The following is a 23,821-nucleotide window of genomic DNA, read 5'->3' on the forward strand; positions in this document are numbered from 1 at the left end:
TTTGTAAAAAACAAAGATAGTCAAACAACATCTCCTTCTACACACATTCTTCTCAATAACAGCCCCATTTGTCTGCTGTCTGCTCCTTTCAGAGCCAACCCTGCCAAAGGTTTGTTTACACCTCTGCCTCTACTTCCTCATCTCCCTTTCACTCAGAATTTAGTTTGCAATCTATTCCTACTACTCCACCGAAACGAATATTGTCAGTATTGCCACATTCTACGTTGCTGAGCGCTGGACACGTTCTGAACTCTTTTTGTGTAATTTCTTGACACCATCTCACGTGTCACCTGTTTTGACTGTTTCTTAATCTCCTCATTTGGGACACAAGAAGGGATTCTTTCCTGCCTTTCTTCATCCCTTTCCAATTGTTTGCATTTGGTTTTCTCAGCTGCATTTCTTTTTTCTTTTAAAAAAAATATATTTTATTGATTTTTTTACAGAGAGGAAGGGAGAGGAGAAAGATAGAGAGCTAGAAACATCGATGAGAGAGAGACATCGACCAGCTGCCTCCTGCACACCTGACACCAGGGATGTGCCAGCAACCAACGTACATGCCCCTGACTGGAATCGAACCTGGGACCTTACAGTCCACAGACCGACACTCTATCCACTGAGCCAAACTGATTTCGGCAGTCTCAGCTGAATTTCTATTTCCATCCAAAGCATAACTGTTTCAGTATGGGTCTACTCGAGACTCAAGGCTGGAGGGCCCATTTGTCAAGTTCACATTTTACATTCTGACATTCTCAATACATTGACTCATCAATCCCTGTAAGTTTAAACATCATTTTTATGCATATATTTCCCAGTTTTTTTTTTAATCTCAAACCCAGATTGCCTCTCTCTAGATTAATACATCTTGCTGCCTACTTGATATTTTCATTTAGCTATTTCACTGAATAATGGAAGAAGGGACCAACTCACAGACACCGTTTCTTCAGCCTTGAGAGTAACATGTGGGGGAGGCCAGTATCTCGTGGATTCAAGGGATGTGAGTGGGATGTCAGCTTTTGCTTTTCCCTTTTGTTCTGGTTTCACTGGGAACTGAATCACTGTACTTGCACATGGCTGTAATTTTAAAGAAACTCTAAACAAAGTGCCATAATCCCTCAAACTAGAAGTCTGCAGTCAAGGATAAACCTCTAATTTTAGTGCAAAACTCTACTCAAATCTTCACAGCTTTCCTATGGCATTCTATTTTCAATTGTATGCAATTAATTATAGAAATAGCAAAAACTGTGGAATTTATAAGTTGCAAACATTTTGCAGCCAAAGGGAAGAACTCACTCATCCAAGAATCAGATGTGACACATTAATAAATCTAGCTCCCTGACTCTTATAAAGATAGTCAAGGAAGGAAGTCTTTTGATCCTTCTTAGATAAATGAGGACACAACTCACAAACATTCCAAAGCATTACCATTGAAGAAATGCAGTACATACACATCCATGGTTTACATTTACTGGATTATTCCTAGATTGGTGAGCTATAAAAGGAAATGTACTTTCCTAAAACAAACTGATGGCATTCAAGAGACTTTTCCTCATGGAATATAAGTGTTTCAAACTCATTTGACACATTCAATGTACTTACCAGGCACATATGGTGGGTAGTTTAGATGATTCTTTTCACATCCTGGATGTTGGCCATTTTGAAAATTGGATGGTTCATTCATATCCTCACATAAAAATAGAAACTCAATGAGTAATAATGGGCAAAGTTTTCTTACTTTCCATTAGGGAAGCAGGGCACATAGAAAGCATTTTTTCCTTCAACAGACACATTTTGAGGATCTAAATGTGTGAGATGGCAAGCTGAGAGCTCTAGGATGCATAGCAACAAACAAGATAGTGTCCTTGGTCTCAAAGAGTATATACTGGCTATTAGCAAGTTTCACAAATATATAAATGTCACAGAACTGAATAGGTACAACCATTTCTGTTCTGTGAAAGGTAATTCCAATCTCCAATGGCTGTAGACACAAATTGTGCTTTTTTTTCTTTCTTGTAGCTCATATCTAATCTGTCAATCAATCCTGTCAGTTCTATCTTCAAAATGTATATATAATCTGATACCTCATTCACTGCATTGCCAGGCTATACTACCATTGTCTCATGCCAGGATTGTTGGAATAGCATCTTAACTGGTCTCTCTTTTCCACGTGGGCCCAGAGGTAGATTTATTTGGAAGCTAAGAAAGTTAAGTTCCATAGTCCCTTAAGTTTCATGACCACTCCATAAATTTACAGCTATAACTCTACTTGTAACTTTTAATATTTTTTCTTATAAAGAGCTGCCAAAATTTTATCAAGCTCCATAAAATCTGGATTCATCTCTGTTTTCACACTGCTTTCTGCCTTCCTATAGTCTATTCTCAGTGCAGCACTAGAATGATCCTTTGAAAACCTGGGCTCAAAATCCTTCAGCACTTTTCCTTCTCACTCAGAGTAAAACCTGAAGATCTTACAGTTGGTCCATGATGCAGTTTGTGGTACTGCCTCAACATTTCTCTGACCTTGTACTCTCTGACTGTCCCCCTGATTACTCCTCTCTAGCCACACAGCTCCTTGCTATTTCTGGAAAATACCAAGCATATTCTGCTCAGTGCTTTTGTACATGTTGCTCCCTTGCCTCAATGCTCTTCCCTTAGGGCTCAGCCTCTGGTCTTTATTATCAGCTGTAACCTTCCCTAACCACTCTATTTAAACTCCAAACATTTTTAAGTTCCTAAATTTCCTACCCCTGTGCTATGGTCTGAATGTTTATGCCCCCCACTTCCAAATTCACATGTTGAAATCCAAACACCCAAAGGTGATGGTACTAAAAGGAGGGGCTTGTGGGAGGTGAGTAGGTCATGAGAGCGAAGGATTCCCTAAATGGGATCAGTGCTTTTTATAAAAGAAAACCCAAAGAACTCCCTAGTTTTCCCTCACCATCTGAAGATACAATAAGCTACCTGGAAGAGAGCCCTTACCCAACCATGCTGGCACCCTGATGTTAGACTTTCTGCCTCCAGAACTGTGAGAAATGAATTTCTTTTGTTTGTACGTTAATCAGTCTGAGTGGACTAAATAGTCTGAATCAACTAAAACACCCACTTCCCAGATTAATTTTTTCTCTGTAATAATTACTATTATCCAATATACTACGTATTTTATTTATTTATCTTGTTTCTTGTGTATATCTTCCACTAAAATGTCGGCTTCCTGAAGGTCAGAATTTTTCTAAGTGTATTTTTACTGCCTCTTGGCATAGAGTAAGTATTCAATAAATTGGTGTTTCTGGAAGTAAGGGAGAGGAAGAATTACTTCAAGTCAGAGTAACAGTGTAACGATGAAGAGTTCATGGAGAATTAGATATGGAGGCTGCATGTTGACCAGTTCATAGGCTTTGAACATGTAGAAAGGGAGAGAAAGAAGAGGAGAGCATGAGCACAGGCAAAGAAACAACAAATAGTATTGTATGTAGAGAAAATGCCCCTCGTTGAGTAGTGGGGTTGTCTAGCTCTCATTCAGTCTTCCAATCACATGATTCTGTTTGCAAGTGACTCTCTGGCAGAGTGGGGCCTATTATACATGCAACTTGTGATTGTCCAATAGTATTAGAGCAACACCAGCCTATGGTCTTTCTCCTTTGCACTCTAGCACAGGCTGTTCCTATTACCTGAAACACTTCTACTCACACCCACACCCTGCTCCACTTAACCAATCTCCATTCATTGGCCAGTCTTCATCTTAACCATCACCTTTAATAGTTAAGTCTGAACTGGCCAGCCTTGAGTTCAATTGACCTGAGTTTAATGCTCTTCATCTCTGTATCCACTGTATCATCTGCTTGCTCTGTCAGGGCCACACAAATGCTTGTTTCTCAGCCTATCTCCCCAGTTGTTGCCTCCTCAGTGCCCTGCACTGAGTAGGTATAAACAGTAATGAATGAATAAAGAGTAAGATGAAGATCACTATAGCAAACAAGATGCTGCCACTATTACAGGCAGGGCTTCTCCCCAGTGGTGCATTAAAACAGTTAAGGCACAAGTTATCAAGAAGCAGGAGATGGGAAGTTTTCACTTCAACTTATTATAAAGTGAATAAAAGAGAAGCAGGTGAACATTTAACTTTTCCACCGGGGGGGTGGGGGGGACTTAATAATAAATTTAGACTTACAATCCAGATCCCATCGTAATCAAGAACATTTTTAAATTCCATGCACATCTGTGTCCACCATTCTGCTGTTTTGGGGTTGGTGTAGTCTGGATAGACTGAATCTCCTGGAGGCCAGGCCTACAACGGACAAGTAAGTCAAACTAAACAGTGATAATGCACCTAACATGGTGCAGAAATAGCTATCGTGGGGACTTAGGTTGCATTTTGAGTCATATAAATAAAATGTGAGAATCAGTGAAATTATGTAACTTAACAAAGTACATAGTAAAAGTACATAGCAAGTTTGTAGTAGACTGGGAATAGAAACCCATATCCCTAACCAGTGTTCTTCAGATGTGAAATTGTACATGAAATCATATTTTATTGTTCTTTTATATTTTAGCCATTTATCTCCACACATAAATCTATATGAATACAAGCATAGGAGTTAAAAAATGTAAAAGTTACATTTATAATAACAATAAAAACTTATGTCTATGGTGTCAACAAGAGCAATAATAATTTAATGAAAAGTACAGAATGCCAAGGCGGTATTCAAAATTAGACATATCAATGAGAGATATAGAATGTTTATGGATGCAAAGATTAAATGATGTACAGATGTCAAGTCACTTCAAAGTCAAATGTAAATTTTTAGGGGAAATAATTAAATTTAAGAATGCATATGACCCTTTCTGGGTAGCTCAGCATCATTCCAATGTGTCAAAGTTGCAGGTTTGATCCCTGTTCAGAGCACATACAAGAATCAACCAATGAATACATAAATAACAACAAATCATCAATCAATGTTTCTCTTTGTCTTTCTCTCTCCCCTCTCAAATCAAGAAATAAAAGTTTTTTAAAGGCATATATGGATATGAGACAAGAATATGAAACATATGTATATATTAATAAGTTTACTGCAGCATTGTTTGTAATATTAAGATATGAGAAACAAGAAAATATACATCATTCAGAATTGGTTATAAACTAATTTTCTCCCATGAGAACTATGGAATTTCACATTATTTCAAAAGATAAGGTAATTTCATATGTATTAATATGGAAAATACTGTATATATAATATTGTTATAGTTTTTAAAAAGTTTTAAATGTTATATACTATTATTTCCCATGTAAAACTATGGCTACATGATACTGAAATGATAAGATGTATACACTGTAATGATAAGATGTATATTTTGAAAAAAGAATAACTGTCACTTTATACTTTTTATGTTAGTATTATATTTTTTACAATATTGTACTGCTTTGATCCTCAGCAAAAGCATTAAAGTATTTCTATTATGTAAAAGAAAACACTGAGAAATTTTCTTTTTTAATATATTTTATTGATTTTTGTACAGAGAGGAAGGGAGAGAGATAGAGAGTTAGAAACATCAATGAGAGAGAGTCATGGATCAGCTGCCTCTTGCACACCCCCTACTGGGGATATGCCCGCAACCAAGGTACATATCCTTGACCAGAATTGAACCCAGGGCCCTTCAGTCCCCAAGCTGACGCTCTATCCATTGAGCCAAACTGGTCCCGGCTGAGAAATTTTCTTATATTTAAGAAATATCTATGTGTCATTCCTCAATTTACATAAACTTAATTTTCCTATGTAATCTCAATCAATATAATTTTTCCATACTTATTAAATTGTAGTTTTTCAGAATGTTACAGTGTATATTAGTGGATCCTTCTAATTTATCACCAATTCTATGGGACTTAAGGAATTTCTTAAAAATCCACAGTATCCAGGCCAATGCTCCAAACAGTCAGCTTGAGAAGCTGTACATAATTTTTCTGAACTAAACTCAGGTGATACCAGTTCACTGATGCCTTATGAATTGTGATTTTTGAAATAAAAACTCAGTATAGAAGGCGGTATTCATCTATTCTTCAAGGTGCCTACCTTGCCAACCGCTGGTGTGATTCCATCAGAATTATTGACCCAAACTCCCAATTCCTGTCCAAGTTCATAGGGCCTGTAAGTACCTTGTGGCTCATCTTTTGTCAAAAAGGGATCCTGCAAATTCCCAAGGACATTGTAATTGGTAATAGTCTGATAATTGATATTTAAGTATAAAATTTCCAAAAGTTTTTAAAACATGAGTATCTATATATTATTCACATGCACAATATAATTTAAACTGCATACATTAAAATGTTACCAGCTACTAAGTATGGTTACAAATATAAGAACTGTATGTTTTCATTCATTTTTAATACTGCAAAATATGAAGCTAAGCAATGTTAATTTAATAATATAATCAGTTGCTTCTAACAAAAATCTCTAGTTTTCTTTATTGAAAATGTTATGTAAGTAGATAAATACAACTCATGCTACTTTTTTTGGTTGGTCACTTTTTATAAGAGATAAGGCTATGAAAGTATAAAACAAATAAAAATTCCTGAATGGAGAAATCAAGAAATTGGGATTCTAGAAAAAGCCTGGTTAATCCAGTTAATTTTAAGGGGCAACAAGTTTCTCTTCCACAAAATGAAGCAGTATAGTTGGCAAATTCTTAAAGTCACTGTCCCTCTTAAAAGGGCAAGCCTTATAATGCCTCAAGAAGAAAAATATATATGATTCTATATTCAGTTTTTTCCCCAAAAATATTTATTGAGCTTATTCCAAGTCTATTTTTCTTACTAAACATTTTACTATCATAATTATTTCTATTAAAATATTTTTTCATACACTCCTGCTAATTAATGTCAGTCGGATAATAAATACATGTACTTTTATTTATAAAAAGCCATCTTAAACACACACACACACACACACACACACACACACAGCTCTTTCCATAAAATTCTAACACCATTAAGTCATATAGGAATTATAACATATAGTGACATTTTTATCATTACATTAAGATAACAGATAGAACAATTATTTTATAAGAAGTGTTAATGAGACAAACACCTCATTATGAATGAACTTTTAATAGTATGCATGCTCCTAGAAGTAGTTATGATGACTTTTCTTTTTATATTCTAAATGTAGTAAGTAAAAAATAATGTTGTACCCAACATGAAGAAAATATTCCTGCAACCTAAGTTCAATACACTTATTCAATAACTATATAATCCTTTGTTTAGAATTTTTATGAGCAAGTCTTCAACTCTTGACAAATTATGTGACCCGTAAAAAGCCTTATTTTTCCTTCTATGTATAAGTTCATTTTTTTGAAGGAAGAGCACTGTAATTTTAAAAATTGTGACTAAATTCCTTCATGACTTGTTATTGACATTTTTTGTATCACTGAATAATAGAAACCTTGCTTATAATTTATTATCCTTTAATAAAATGTAACATTTATTATTTTATATTAAATAAAATTTTAGTGCTGGAATAATTTAATGCTGGACATTCTTTTTGCTAAATTAATTGTAGTATATGCTCTTAGAAATTGTTAGAAAATATGAATTTAAATATTGTATGTTTGATCTTCAAAGAAATTTACCAAAATAATGACATAATGCATTCCATCATTTTTCAGTTTCTTAATGTACTCGGGCAGACCAGCAAAGTTAGCTTTATCATAGGTGAAGTCCAACTGCCGTTCCATGTAGTCAATATCCCCATACTGCACATCCTGTACAAAAGAGCAGTGTAGAAATAGCCCTCGAACATTAGAAAAACAAACATTGTCAGAGCTCATAAGTAGCTATTGAGTGACTGTATATAATTGGAAATTTAAATATTGATGTTTATTGATATTTATTTATCATCCTGTAAGAAAAGAGGATAACCTGATTATTTTATAAGAAACTGAGAAAAAGCAGTAATCCTTAACCCCCCGCATTTAAAAGCCCCCTGTGTTTTAGTTACCTGCAGTCAAATACAGTGTAAAAATATTAAATGGAAAACTCCAGGAATAAACAATGTGTAACTTTTAAATTCATGCCTTTCTGAGTAGCATAATGAAATATCTCACCATCATGCTCTTTCCTGCTTGGGATGTGAATCATCTCTGTCTAGCATACCCATGCTGTATACATCCCCGCCTGTTAGTTACTTAGTAGTCAGGTAAGTTATCATATTTATTGTCTTAGTTTTATAATGCTTGTGTTGCAGTAACCCTTATTTTACTTAATAATGGCCCCAAAAGAGTACTGATGCTGCCAACTTGGATATGCCACAGAGAAGCCATATAGTGCTTCCTTTGCATGAAAAGGTATGTATGTGTAGGGAAAAACACACATAATATACATAGAGTTTGGTACTATCTGCAGCTTCAGGCATCCACTGGGGATCTCAGACTATGTTCCCTGTGAATAAGGACAGACTACTGTAACACGCAAATATATATTGTTATGTAGGTTACAGGTTAATCACTACACCTGATTTCTTTGTTCCAATCAATTCCCCCATAGTGTTTGGGGTACACTTACATGAGGAATATCATACTGTCTTAAACGTTCAACCGTTTTTTCCAGCACGTCTATGCTATTATAGCCCCATCGACTTAGCTGAAATCCCAGAGACCAGTATGGGGGCATAAAGGGACGTCCAATAGCCTGTAAAGAGAAAAGTATCAAATGCAATAAGTGAGATAAATGTTCACAAGCATGGGTCTTCAGGACTTGATACTAAACTCCTCACATTGTGATGGGCATCTAACATTGTAAGTTGTCCCTGGTCACAACCAAAGAAATAATGAGGAAAATCTGGAATTTCAAGAACTCTTTTGAGAATTTAATTAAAGGCATGGAATTTCCTCCCAAAGCATATACCTATAAAAGCAATTATTTAAATTTTGTGAGTGAGGGAGTATGTTTCCCAGACTCCTCTCTCAGACCCCACTTAGTCCATTCCACCAGGAAGTAATGTAATAGAACTTTAAAGGCTCCCAATAAAAAAAAATTTTGAGTTCACTTCTCAGTTCTGCCTTTAAGATATATTGATATTAGTAAAATTACATGTTTGAAATCCTGTAAAGAGTAGTATCCATTTCATTCATTTACAAGTATTTACTAAGAATACACCATGCACTATTTTGGAGCTTGAATTCTAGCAGAAGAGAATCAGCAATAAACATGTAAACTAAGTAGCATAATTATTATTATAGAAATAGAGAATGCGGGGCTGGGGTGGGAGAATGTTAGGGAAAGCTCTGGCAGTAAGACTTGAATAAGTCAGCCATGCAGAATGCACCAGGCAGTAGGACCAGCGGGTGCATATGCCTGGAGCAAACAGGAAGAGAATGATGGCCAGTGAGGATGAATTATAGTGAACAAAAGGGAAAGTGAAATACAAGAGAAGTAGGCAGATATTCAATCATAAAGGTCCATAACAAATAGCTGGAAACTTTTTACTTGTCTTTTCCCCCCCAACTTTATATTATGAAAATTATCAAGTGTATGTAAGAGATGATAGTATACTAAACCTCCATGTAACAAGAACTAACAATTATCATTTTGCCACACATCTTTATATCTCTACCATGGTGGAGGGTGGGGAGGGAGAGGATGAGGCTTTATAGAATTTTTAAAAAATCCTGAAATCATTATAATTTAGATTATCACTAAAAATAAATATAATCTCTTACATAACCAAAATATTACCACATCTAACAAAATTTACCACAATCCCTTAATATCATCAACTGTTTATCCAAATTGCATTTTTTTTTTTTAGTGAAAAAAGGTCTTATTTACAGTTAATTTGTTTGAAAGTTGAGAGTTAAAGTCTAATTTTAATGGAAGCCATTAAAGTGAATAATGTACTCTAATTTACTTTTTTTTTTTTAATCACTCTGACAACTCAGTTAAATAAATTACAGGGGAGCAATGGTGGTCACCATGAAACTAAGTAGGAGGCTGGTACATGGTCCAGGCAGAGATGAGAGGCAAACAAAGGAGGTCACCTGTGATAATGAAAGAGTCAGACTAGAATACAAGTTGGAGACATTGCTAACAGAACTTTCTAATGGATTTAATGTGGTAGAATGTAGAAAAGAAAGGAATTGAGGGTGGCATTTCATTTGAGGGTTGAAGGACAGGGACAATCAATTCCATTCATTGAGATGGGAGAGACTGCATGAGCAGCTGTGTTGGGGGGAGAGCACCAGGCATGAGAAATATCTACAATATGTATGCCTTGGGGTTAGCCAATAACAAATTGAAACCAGGAAATATGATAAGAGAGAGTTCAGAGATCAAAGGAGAGCCTCCAATTAACCTCTGGGAGACTCAACATTTAAAGACATCAGCAAAGGAGACTGAAGATGAGCCATTGGTGGTGGAGCAGAACAGCCAAAACAGCCAAATCAAGTTTCAGAAAAGAGAATGTTCCTAGAAGTTTCTAGAACAGTGATTCTCAACCTTTCTAATGCCCTACCCTTTAATACAGTTCCTCATGTTGTGGTGACTTCCAACCATAAAATTATTTTCGTTGCTACTTCATAACTGTAATTTTGCTACTGTTATGAATCATAATGTAAATATCTGTGTTTTCCGATGGTCTTAGGCTCTACCGCTAGCAGGGTCGCCTAAGACCATCGGAAAACACAGATATTTACATTACGATTCATAATAGTAATAAAATTACAGTTATGAAGTAGCAACGAAGATAATCTTATGGTTGGTGGTCACCACAACATGAGGAACTGTATTAAAGGTTGAGAACCACTGTTCTAGAAGATACCATGTGACATAGATGAGAACAGAGACTTGGCGACTTATCTTGACTTTGATAAGACCTTTATAGATTATAAAGGATTATAGCCCAACTGGAATGTGATGGAAAATTGGGAGGTGAGGAAGTAGAGACAACCCACACAGGCACTTTCAAAAAGTTGTACACAGGTGAAGGAACAAAGAGATGGAGGGCAATGTGGGTCTTCAGTAGAAAATTCTTGTTGAGTTTTGTTTTGCCTTTAATGCAGGTTTGTTGATGGGAAGCACTTGGCAGAGAGGGCTAAATGGGTAGAGAGGAGCTTCTGTAACTGTCAGTGCAGGTCGATGGTGAGCACAGGAAGAACTGTTGCGCCTAGAAATGAGCAGGGGCCACCTTCACAAGAAGAAAGGCAAAAGTATATGGGCCTGTTTGCGGGGAAATTGGTTGGCTCTGTACTTGAGAAACAATGTACTTCCTTTTTAATTGCTTCTATTTTTCTCTGTAAAACAATAAGACACACCGACAGCTGAAAGTTGGGTGAGGTGGTGTTCGGGTTTTAGAAGAGAAAGTGTGAAATAACAGTCTCTGTGAGTGGAATTGCAAATAGACTAGGCGAGGACATTTAGCAGGATTGCTAGACAGAGAAGTGCAACAGGAGATTAAATTCAAGGGATTCTTGTTAGCACAAACACGTGATTGTTAGCCAGAAGCTTTCAGTTGATCAGGACCAGGTACTGGTTTCATTAATAAATTAGCACACAAAGTTCCTCTTTGCCTTGTACAGCAAGTTGGTGTCAAAAGTGGTTCCAGTCTGCAGTTTCAGAGTTTTCTTCCTGTGAAGCCCTTTGAGTGGGTACTGTGCCGCATCTTTCCCTCTGACCCTATTATAATGTCAAACACAGAATGTGAATTTTATAATAGTTTATTCCTGATATGAATGAATGAAGAGTCGATAATATCATCCATGTTTTACAGAGGGGGACACTGAGTCAAAAGGAGATTCTGTGATGTTTATGATTTGACACCATACAAAAGACTAAAACCAGAACTGATTAGACCCATGATGCTCAGATCTGACTGAGCATTTCATGTGGGGAGCTTTTATTTTGTTTTTGTTTTTTAATGTATTTTGTTGATTTTTTACAGAGAGGAAGAGAGAAGGATAGAGAGTTAGAAACATTGATGAGAGAGAATCATCAATCAGCTGCCTCTTGCACACCCCCTCTTGGGGATGTGCTTGCAACCAAGGTACATGCCCTTGACTGGAATCGAACCCGGGACCTTTCAGTCCGCAGGCCGACGCTCTATCCACTGAGCCAAATCGGTTTCGGCATGTGGGGAGCTTTTCAAGATAGGTGCTCTATCCAGAGCCCACCATTGACTAATTTGATCAGAATAATTAAATGAGAATTTCCAAAGGTGGACCCCAGACATCTGTATTTTAAAGGACATCTGTATGATTGATGCAGAGGGAGGTTTAAGAATTACTGTTAGAGTGTGAGCAACTGGGGAGCAGGTACAAGGTCTATCCTTTGTGACTCCATTTCCAGACACAGAATTTGTCTCATTTGTTGCCACCAAAGACCTTATCAGCTAGAACTCCTAGTCCTTAGCCAAGTGGATTAATATATATATAATTTAGTTTTATTGATTTTAGAGGAAGGGAGATAGAGAGATAGAAACATCAATGATGAAAATAATTGATGGGCTGCCTCCTACACGACCTCTAGTGGGGTCGAATCCACAATCCAGGCATGTGCCCTGAACAGGAATCAAACTGTGACCTCCTAGTCCATAGGTTGATGCTCAACCACTGAGCCACACTGGCCAGAGCCAAGTGATTCTTATACAACCACATTTAATGTTACTCTCTGCTGCTACACTTGAAATCCATTTTCTTTCATCTTCACCTTGTAATAAGTAGAGAATGTTTTATTTCCACCTTCACAATAGCACAGCAAACACCTACACTAAAATATAGTGAAGAAACTAGAGGATGAGGAGGCAGCCAGGATACAAGGGTTAAGAACAAGATATGCTTTAAGGACTACAAACCAGAGCCATGGGCAGCATGGAGTTCCGACTGGTGCCGAGCCTCAAATAAACATAAAAAAAGCAAAAACACACTGAGCAGTAGGAAGCAGCACAGAGCATCTAAGTAAATAAGGAAATATGTTTAGTATTGTTCTGCAGGTTCTGAAATATATCTATACCAGCTTCCCCATGCCATAAGTTCCAATGTATGTCAAGAAACATTCCTCATATTAATAGAAGAGCAAAGAGTAGGCACTCTTTTAGCATTCTCTAGGCATCTAGGACCTGGAATTTGAAAAATATCACTATAAGTAACATATAATTATTACAAATTACATTATATATTAGAATATAATACACATAGATGCCATTAAATAAAAAGCATTGTCTATTAACTATAATTAATAAATGCTGACCTAACTAATAACACTAGGCCTTAAAATAAATTCAAATATTCACTTCAAGGCATATGCCAGTTCCTCAGTTCTACTTCTTTACCTATTCGTTTAGTACTAGAGATTAATTATTATTATTCTGCTCATAGGGCATCTACTGCCACTTCTGTCTCTTCGTGGTGGCAGTGTATACCTGTGTGAGATTTTATTATATACCAGCAATACTGCAAGGTAAACAGAACAAATGTTATCATCCCCCTTTTATCCTGGAGGAATCTGTAATCCAAGATCATAAATAATTAGTACCAGGTTAAAGAAATAACAGGGGGCAAACTGTAGCTCAAACTTTGATCTTCCGGTTCCTAGTCTAATAACTTCCACTGCCTCTTAAATATCATTGAAGTCATCCCACATTTTCAAGTGCTTCTTGAGGCTGCCTGATGAGAGTTGCTGAGAAGATAAGGGATAAAATTATCTCCTTCATTTCTATTTCCCTTATGCTGTTCAGCCCCATAGTCTTAGGGTGTCTTCATGTAAGGATATGTTTTATTAAATCTATTTCTATCCTTATCAAATTTTAGATTTGTTTTCCTAGAGTAGAAAAGCTCTCCTAGAACAGATACTGTTGACAGGAAAATGAGGGATTTAATTTCATCCTCGTGAGTTAAAAGACAATACAAACACAGTATTTCTTCACCAGGTGGATGAAACAAATACACCATGGGTTGAAAATTGCCTCCTTCAGTCATTTTATAGTATACAGCCAGAATAACTTTTCTTGCTCTTGTTACTTCCTGCTACAAACAATAACAATTTCTCCAGCCTGGGAAGTAAAGAAAAGTCCATCTTACATAAGGAAATTGCATCCATTTCCCCTAATTGCATTTGCTTCTTATCTGGCTTCATGCTCTTGACCATCCGCAAATAGAAACGGCTTTGCACAGGAATGACAAGGACAAGCAAAGTGTGTGCTGGGAAATAGCCCTCTGTGAGCACAGAGGAGTCCCCACCTGCTTCTAGCCTACCAGGTGTTTGCCTCTGCTGCCTCCTGGCGCACCCACCTCCAGCCCCAGTGAGAGTTAAAATTTGGAGGTTTGAAAAATCAGTACGGTATCAAAAATACATCTCAGTTTCTCTATATTCACCTTTTGGCACAGTGTAGTCAGGAGTTCCATTTGAGTAAAATCAGGTCAAAGCTATCAATTACAGTTCTCCATATAAAAGCAGGAAAATGTTCACAAAATAATGATGGACATTCTACTGTTAATATTATACTTATAATTTTGAGCAATTACTGTGTCCCAGGAACAAAATTAAGAGCTTTATGTACATTATCTCAACCAACCTGATTCTGGGAGATGGGTATGAATTGTACAGGAGGAAATAGAGGTTAAATTTCTCAATTCGCAGTTCACAGAGCCAGCAGGCAAACCCCTCCAACTCCCATATTTCAAAGATTTTAAATCATTATATTATGTTACTTAAAAGCAAAGGGTATTTACATGTAGCTTATATTCATATATGGTTTATTGATCATTACTTTTAAGATGCAATTTTTGTTTGGAAAGTTTATGCCATGCTAGAATTTGTATTATTTATAGTGCTCATGTTTGACTTTTAAATTCCAATTTTAAAAGATCAATTGCAAACCTGAGGTAGATTGAGGCATTTTACCTATTTTGTTTTAACCCCTAAAGGCTAAAGGAAGTATTTAAACCTCAAACCACCTGTGATGGCTTTGTCACATGTCAACTTGGGTAAGCTGAACTATATTTACCAGAATTCTCTTTTCTTTATGTTTCTGGTTGGATGAATAATAACAGACTCTCATATGATATTTAGATGACTAACTAATTTGCATGTATGCATAAGATCAAATTCTTATCACAAATTTATCTCACCTAGTGGTTCTGCTTCAACGAGGGAAGCTTTATTGATACAATAAAATGAAATGAACACACAGGTTGATCTCCTTATGAGAAGGCTAACCCCTATTTTATAAAACTTATGTTTGAAGTTCTCTGCTATTTAGATAGTCTCTTATTCTATAAAGTCAACTCTGAAATTTTTAGATAGCCCTTTATTCTGGAAAAAAAAATAACTTTGCGTTCTAGCCTGCTTGAATAATAAGGAAGATAAACTTAGCTGTCTGATCTTGTAGGCCATGCTCTGCCAGATGCATTATTTTAATTGAATAGAACTGTGTTGTTTTCAAGGCCACAGAGAAATAACTACTAAGCACACATAGGGCTACCTCTTTAATAAAAAAAAAAAAACGTCTGCTTGTTGCGCTGCTCAGAATTGGAAAGACTTTTTCTCTGAGCCCACAGGTGTAATAATAATGATAAAGTGGAACTCTGCCGGCACCGGTTTGGCTCAGTGGATAGAGTGTTGGCCTGCGGACTGAAAAGTCCAGGGTTTGATTCCAGTCAAGGGCATGTATCTTGGTTGCAGACACATCCTCAGTAGGGGGTGTGCAAAGAAGCAGCTGGTCGATGATTCTCTCTCATTGATGTTTCTAACTCTCTATCCCTCTCTCTTCCTCTCTGTAAAAAATCAATAAAATATATATTTTTTTAAAAAGTGGAACTCTATCTCTCTAAGCGTTGCTTGGTTCTTCTCTGGTCTTCTGCAACACTTAAGCCATATAATTATTTATGCTCATGTCAGAAAGAGATAATACAAGCCTTTGTTCAGTTATATATTTTTTCTCATGTGCTAATAAGTAGCAGCAAAGTTTTTTGACAAAATTTAAACTATCTTTCCCTAAAGAAGAAAATTTTACTAATTTATTAACTTAAATTGTTAATTATCTGTGAACATATAAACATCTGAAATGTTTTAATTCATTAAAATATATCCTACTTCAAATATTAACACAATTACAGACAACTACAGAAACGAATCTATCAACTGAAGAAAGGCGCTTACCGTCTAGAATGGCCAGACTGCCTATCATTTACCGCATTATAATTACATTAAGTGCCAGCAGGAATAATTTTTGCTTTTTAGCACTTTAGAAGTCATTTTGAATAACATTATTTTAACACTCTTATTTTTCCCTTTAGGCATAATCAGACAACAGAAAGATTCAAGAGACAATAAAGTGTGGAAGAGGGGGAAAATACAGAGGTTCTGAATTCATTTTATTCGGTGTACAGTTACCAAAAAAAGGGATTCTGAATATTATTCTACACATTTCTTCATCTGAACTCCCTCTGATTGCTCTCAAAATAAAATGTCCATAGTGAGGAGCAGGGCCCCCCAGTGGAGGAGGAGTCTGTCTTCCAAGATCCTCACAAGGCCATGGTCTCTCATCAAGTCTATAGATATTCTCTCAGGTGGACACCATAAAAATCCTATAATACTTGACGCCTATTTTCAAAAGACCTATTTCTACAATTGTGCTGCTTTGTGGGAAATTAATTCAGAGGGCATGAAGGAACACAGGATGCATTAAGGAACTAACATTGCCATAGCAACTGAGAGGAGAATTATAATTAATTATTTTAAACCCATGTGTATATTTTATAGAACATTTTGAAAGGAGGAAGGTAGAACGCAGCAAGCTAAGCAACAGACTGGAAAGCGCATGATTTGGAAACTTTCTCCCCTAACTGTGTTACTAATTTGACAAATACTCCAGTCATCTCTATGTCGATTTGTCCTGCTAAATGGAAAACATCCGGGCCTAATGCATAGAATTTCTGGGGGGAGTTACTAATGGACTCGACTAGAAAGAGCTTGGCAAACTAAGCTCTCTCACAAAATGCTTCAGGGTAAAAATGTGTCTCATTCTCCTCCACTCTAAACTCATCAAGTTCTTGAACTTGATGGCCACATCATCCTCTGAGCTATTTTAAGACATGCTTTTAGGAAAAAAGTTTAAAAAAAGCTTACAGACCCTGAATTCTAAGTAACCTGAGGAAGCACCGCTTGAGGCTCTCCGGCTTTCCTCTCCCCCCCACAGATCCTATCTCCCTTCCCGGCACTGAGTCCAATCAAAATGCAATAAAACATTTTATTTTATCCACCCGTGACAGAAAAAAGGAAAGGCTGTGTAAATATACATCAAAGCTAGTAGAAAATCAGTTCTGAATTAACTTATTATGACTCTCTGTGAACTGAAAATACTTGCTATATTTTCTTGCATATATTAGCCTTTCCATAAAAGGTATTTATTGCGAGCTATATGAATATCATTCACATCCTCAAGTCAGGCTCTCATTAAAAACTCAGTCACAAGCCAGTGGTAATACTGGCAACCCCAATGTGTATCTCCAACTTTTAACCAGATACTGAAAACCAATAACAATTCACTCTTACAGAGTACCATTTAGGCCTGTGTGTGAAAATACAGAAACCTGCTTTTCACAGCTTTAGTACAATATACAAATTCAAGTAAGAATCATTTTCTGACATGCAAATGAGAACAGATAAACTCAGAAATTGTCATTTTCACTTACATACTTCCCCAAACCAGTTTTCCTCACTGCACTGTATATGCAAAACTTACAACCAGGTAGCATTGCCAATGTGTTCATTAATCATATCTAGGATGGTGATACTAGGGTTCTAAGAACTCTGTGCTTTTATAGCATGATGCTAAATGCTTCCACTGTGGATACATGCCAGTTCCCTGCTCTCCCAACACTTGCAGGTTGACTTTATGCTCTGCTAAGAACCTAGTTACTGGACCCCATCTCTGACAATGGCTTATGCAGCCTTTGGATAGTGAGTCAAGATTTATATGCATGATACAAATATGAACTTCTATGGTCAGGAGACAATCTTCTGTCAAAATGTCTGAAACAGAAGGAACGTGCCAGGGGGGTTGGGGGTGAAAAGGAGAAGACTACAATAGGCTGGAGTAAGCTGAAATATGTCATGGGAAACTAGGAAATGGAACTTTTATATTCTCTTAGGTGGAAAAGTAGTGAACAGAAATGGGTGCAACGAGGACCAGGCAGGAATGAATTAAATATGTGCCAAAAGACAGGCTTGTTCAGAGTGCAGAATTCATACTGGAATTGCTAGAAGGTAAATTTGGATTGGAGGTACGGGCATTTAGGTGTACATGTTTAGAACTGATCTAGCAAAGAGACCATTACAAATCCTATCACAGAGCATTTGCAACACGTATGGGGCCTGCTGCCCTTTTCACTGCATTTGGCAAGCATTTGTTGCAGACAACACCACCAACAAGACACCCTGGGTAATGGCAGAGAGCTTCTAGTATTAGTTGAGTTGTAAAAATGTTGGTTTTATTTTTTCTGAGCTTTAATTTTCTTACTTTCTTTTAAAGGAGTATTTCTGACATTTTACTGCTAAATATCTATTTTAGGCTTGCTTTGAAGAAAGTTCTCAGAAAATCAATCGTTGTTACTAATCACGCGTACCTACACATGACAAGCTAAATGACCTTTGTTCCTTTCCAGCCTTTGAATTCTTCCCTTTTGATCTGCTCAATACTCAGTACTCTTTCAGACCAAGACATTTAATTAAAGCCAAGATTTAATAGACATTAGTTTGGCTAACAAAAAATAATTACATTATGAGTTTTAACCTTACTAAACTTTATTAAAACAGAATATTAAAGTATTTTGAGGAATAATAAAAAGAAAAAGTTGAAAGCCTGCCATCCCTACCTACTTGACCTTACCCTATCATGCATTCTTATATTATCTGACATTGAATTAAAATTTTAATATTAGAATAATGTTTCTCTTATTAATTGCCTTTGGACCAGGTCCTGTTATATCTTTTAAAAAACCTTCTTTCATGCCATCCTCTGTAGATAAGAATTTGTACCTCAGTTGAGCACATGGGAAACTGAAGCTCAATGAATCTGCTACTTTCCCAATGAGTCAGCAGCTCTGATTCCAAATCCACTATTCTTTCCACTGCACCATGATGCTTCCATCACATTATAGTATGGTTTCAAATTTATTACCAATTTGATTCAAGTAATTTCATAATGTTAATCTTTAAACAACACTATCCATCTGTTTCTTCTATAGAAGAAGTAAAAACTTATCTTCCAAATAATCCTCTAACATGTTGAGAAAAATTCTTATGTCCAAATTTCTGTGGGCCTGATCCATAAATAAATACAGAAGATGCTGAGGTCTACTGAAGATGAACTGCTCTGCAGTTATTTTTCATTTCCCATTGACTAAGGTCTATTTTACTCTCATAATTTTGTACGTATTAATTAGAAAAAGAAAAAGAAATTCTTGTTAAAAAAAAATCCCTTAGTACTAATCAAGAACTTGGAATGTAAACAAAGATGTGGGCTAATTCTCCTTACTGTTAAACAAATCATCAGTTTCTTTATTCTACCCCAAAATCATTCAATTAGAAAGATGCACTTAACAGAGAGGTTAAAGTCTGTTCTAAGAAGCAGGAAAAATTAATTTACCTTTCATAAATTAACAAATTCATGCTCAAGTTGACATGTCACAACATAGCTGTTCATTGAGACAGGAAAGTGTTTTTTTCCTTTGATTTGATTCGATAACAATTTGAAAGGTTTGACTGCATTTTTCCATTTGTATTTGGACTTCAAAAAAGCCTACATTTTGCAGCAGGAAGTGGATTTAGTTGCATCTCCATTGATCAACATTTCTACAGTAGTCAAAGAGATCGAACTTTGTCTGGAAAGGAAGTACTCAAACAGGGGGAAAATTTTGCAGTTAGCAGTTTTCTTGGCACATGGGACAGCCAAAGAACGTAGGTGGGCTTCCTGCAGGAGTGGGAGGGGCGTTGCTCTGTGCTGACAATCTGCACTCTGAGTCCAGCTCCACACCAGCCACCACTGTGGGACCTTTACAAAGCCAGCCAGGCAGTCTCTCCAGAGCTCCAGCTTCTCATTCAGTCAACGAAGGGCTGAAAGGACCTTTAGTGAACTGCCTTCTCCTCTGTGATTGGCTGCAGTGAGCCCCATACCAATTGTGTGCAGACTTTGGAAACACAATGCTTTTTCATTCAAAGCTCAAAAGCTAAATACTTTTTTTTTCCAGTTATTCAGCACGGTAATGTGTGTGTGCATGTGTGTGTGTATGTGTGTGCATGTGTGCGTGTGTGTATGCTCACTGGGGTGGGGTGCATTTATGAATTCATATGAAGTTTCCTTTGAAAGTCAAGGAATTCTAAGGAGACATATACCTCATGACTCATGATGTGATATTTGCCTAAATTGTTTTCTTAGTAACAAATGTAGGAGGGAGCTATAAAAAGCTGAGTGGGAGAAACATTCTTAAATTAGATGCAATCGTGGTATTGGTTAGTCACAGGAAACCTAAATTACACAGAAGCTGGAAGCAACACTCTACACATTTGTCAAAACTGGACAGGGCAGACACATGAGGCTGATTGCTTTCTACCATATCATGTGAACTAGAGCTTCACAAGTTCAAAGGTCAGGAGTCAAACTAAAAGAAGACCAGAATTTGGGTAGAGGACAGAAAATTAGTTTGCAATTTCCTTTGAGCCAGAAACATGTCTTGAGAAAAAAAAAATCACAAGTGAGTAAAACCATCAAGAATTTTCTAATAAAATATAATATATCAAAGAACTCAACTCCTTCCAATATCAGAATTCTGTTGTTAAATATTTCCCAGATCTGCTAAGCTTATGAAATCAACTGATCAATGATAGAAGAAATTGAAATGAAGAGAATCAATTTCTTACAGATGCTTGTGTTCAGCTGCAGCATTTGATCAATAAGTTAACAGTTCAGCCAGCTTAAATTGCAAGGGGAAACACATACAAGGTAATGGCTTGTTATACAACACAGGATTAACAAGTTGCTTAGCTGTCAAGTTTTAAGACAAAGACATAAAAATACCACTACTGCTACCTCACAATCAATGGCATCTTAGAACTCTCCAGAGGATTTTCAATTTATTCTCTTGTGAGATGGACACAGAAAGTCTGTGACAGGCAGACCTGATATCAAAGGACCTCTCTGCATATGGGAAATCTAAAGCTCACAAGGCTTAAGCAACTTAGCCAAGTTCCTACTGCCAGTGAGAGAAGATGTGGGCTCCAAACCACACCCTGAGTAAATTCCCAAAAATGATTTGGTGATCTGAAATTGGTATGGCTCAGTGGATAGAATGTCAGCCTATGGACTGAAAGGTCCCAGGTTCAATTCTGGTCAAGGGCATGTACCTTGGTTGCGGGCACATCCTCAGTAGGGGGTGTGCAAGAGGCAGCTGATCGATGATTCTCTCTCATCAATGTTTCTAACTCTCTATCCGTCTCTCTTTCTCTCTGTAAAAAAAAAAAATTCAATAAAATATATTTTAAAAAATGATTTGTTGAGACTATGTAATTTAAGATTCACTTGTATGGATCCTAACTCAATTTCCTATTTAATTTATTTTATAGACTGAATAATCAGCTATATGGTTTTTTAGGGTTCAATCCTATTGATAGATTAGTGATCAAAAGCACAATCTCTCTGGACAGCTCCCCTCTCTGCCCTCCCCGCTGCCTGCTTTGGGTAGCATCACTTTCCTTTCCATCCATTCACAAAAGACTCGATCATGTATATTGTGTGATGCTGCAATGTTAAACCCAGTGATAATTTTGGTTCAGGGAAAGAATAATTAAAATGGCTTCCAACAGCTGAGCAAGGAGACACCATAAAAATCAACTCCCTGGTAACTGGCCTCTAAAAATGGAAACAAGAACTCCTCCTCCTGCTCTACCCCCTGGATGTTGCATAAGCCTGCCCTTCGCCTGGCCATTCCCTCCGTTGCTCCTGCAATGTCTGTGTGTGATTGATGACATGATCATTTTAAAGAGTTTAGTTGCACAGGGTGAACACCCCAGTCTAGATAACAAAATTCAATTATTGACAAGTATCCCAGGTTTGTGTGTGTGTTCACTGAAGCATGAGGGGGAAGATAAAGCAGCTGATGCTGTCCCTGCTGCAACACTAGCAGCTTATTTGCTAGGAAACTCCGGGGCAAGAAAGGAAGCAGCTTATTAGAGATGGGAGAAAGCTTGTTGTTTAAATGAGGCTTTTCTAATCCTTTCCCTTTCTCCTACTCCCGATTTCAAAAGCACTGGCGAGCATCGATTATAAAATGCCACTGCCACTTTGCTGGTGATCTATTAAATAGATTCTATTTGATGACGTCTACTTGGAAGCCTGCTTTGGAGTGTTTCAGGGTAAGTTCACTCTACTAACTTTTAAAAATATCATACTTAAAATCTATCTTAAAAGGTGAATAAAAAAAAGAACATTTAAGTAGGCCTAGTCTTACACTGATCTCTAAGATTCAAGGGCAGAACTGACATTGACCAGCATAGAACTTATTTTGCACAGATTATAGATTTGTGATTGTGTCGTGGTCTGACTTATCTGGATCACCTGGCAGCTCCTGGGATCCAACTGGCAGGATGACCCACTGGCTCATGCCAGGATCTGAAAAGATCTCTGAGAGCATTTGATCACTATCTTGATAAACCATGACTCCATTTCAACAGAGGACAACTGTATAGTTAGAAATCTTTCCCTCATTAAGCATGCAACCTCTTATCAAGAGAACAAGAAGGAAAACAGAATTCAGGGCCAATTTTTTTTTTTTCCAATTTCAATTGGGTCATTCAGAAAGAGTGGTAAAAGCTTTAGATCATGATGTTGAGTTAAGTATCCATATTTTTCTTCCTTCTATTCTCAAATTCCACTTAAATTACAATAAAACATTTTTTAAAAAATTATTCACTAAAAGTACTGATAAATAGGAATGACATATTAGCAAGCCCATGATTTAAAATATTTACATGATACAGAAAGCAGTTGAGATTGTATTCATGAATACCAGAGTGGAGGGAGGTATTACTCAGAAAGCACAAGAAAGATTGATGCAGGATGGAGGAGAGATCTCCTTCTGGGTGAGTTCTTAGCAACTCAATCTCGAAGTAGGCAGTTATAGAAATGGAGGGATGCAGTGGTACAGAAATCAAAGTATCTAACTGCCCCATATTCCTTTCGTGAGCAGTAACAGAGTTTGCACTAGGTCAAACCTGGAATTTTTCTCTAAAGAAGTGGAACTCCCCCTGACCCCTGCCTGTAGAGGGCCAAATGGGAAGACACCTGGATATTCTTTAGATTGTTGGTGACTGGTCCTGGGATATTGACAGAATCATGTCAGTTGCACTCCCGCCCTGGGAGTGCAGAGATGTTCTTACTTCCTGACTAATGTGTTTGTTCAGGAGGAAGGAGTGGGTGGAACCTGGGCTCTCCCAGGCTCCTTGTTTTTCTGTGAAACCCCTTGTTGGATTGGAGGATAAATACAATAGATGTGCTGCATGGCTCAGTAGGTCTTCAGTCTGTCTCTCCAGCAGAGGAGGTCAGCGGCCCTCCCAGCTCCCAGCTTCAAATCTATTTCTATGTCTTCTCTCTTTATTTCTAATATTTCTCAATCCCTGGGCACCTCCACTTAGACCCGGTTCATTCATCTCTCTTTCCATGCGGGACATGGAAAAGGGAGATCCCTGCAGCTTCAGGCCCCCGCACCTGCCACCACCAAAAAAACACACCTCTCAGGACTCCCCAACATTGTGTGCCCTGAATAGATTATGGGTAGGGTGACCATA

At 37.1% G+C, this 23,821-nt stretch overlaps 1 protein-coding gene across 1 annotated transcript in view; it reads right to left on the reverse strand.

The window, feature by feature from the left end:
- The window catches only part of LOC118730502 (sucrase-isomaltase, intestinal), an 85,971-nt gene that overhangs the window by 29,563 nt on the left and 32,587 nt on the right, over positions 1-23,821 (reverse strand). Inside the window, exons 8-12 of the mRNA XM_036458508.1 lie at positions 8,552-8,677; positions 7,621-7,752; positions 6,063-6,176; positions 4,166-4,282; positions 1,597-1,681 (exon numbers count right to left, since the gene is read on the reverse strand). Coding sequence (XP_036314401.1) covers positions 1,597-1,681; positions 4,166-4,282; positions 6,063-6,176; positions 7,621-7,752; positions 8,552-8,677 — 574 coding nt within the window. The remainder of the gene's footprint in view (positions 1-1,596; positions 1,682-4,165; positions 4,283-6,062; positions 6,177-7,620; positions 7,753-8,551; positions 8,678-23,821) is intronic.

The sequence above is a fragment of the Pipistrellus kuhlii genome, unplaced genomic scaffold (genome assembly GCF_014108245.1).
Source record: "Pipistrellus kuhlii isolate mPipKuh1 unplaced genomic scaffold, mPipKuh1.p scaffold_m20_p_3, whole genome shotgun sequence".
Taxonomy (NCBI): Eukaryota; Metazoa; Chordata; class Mammalia; order Chiroptera; family Vespertilionidae; genus Pipistrellus; species Pipistrellus kuhlii.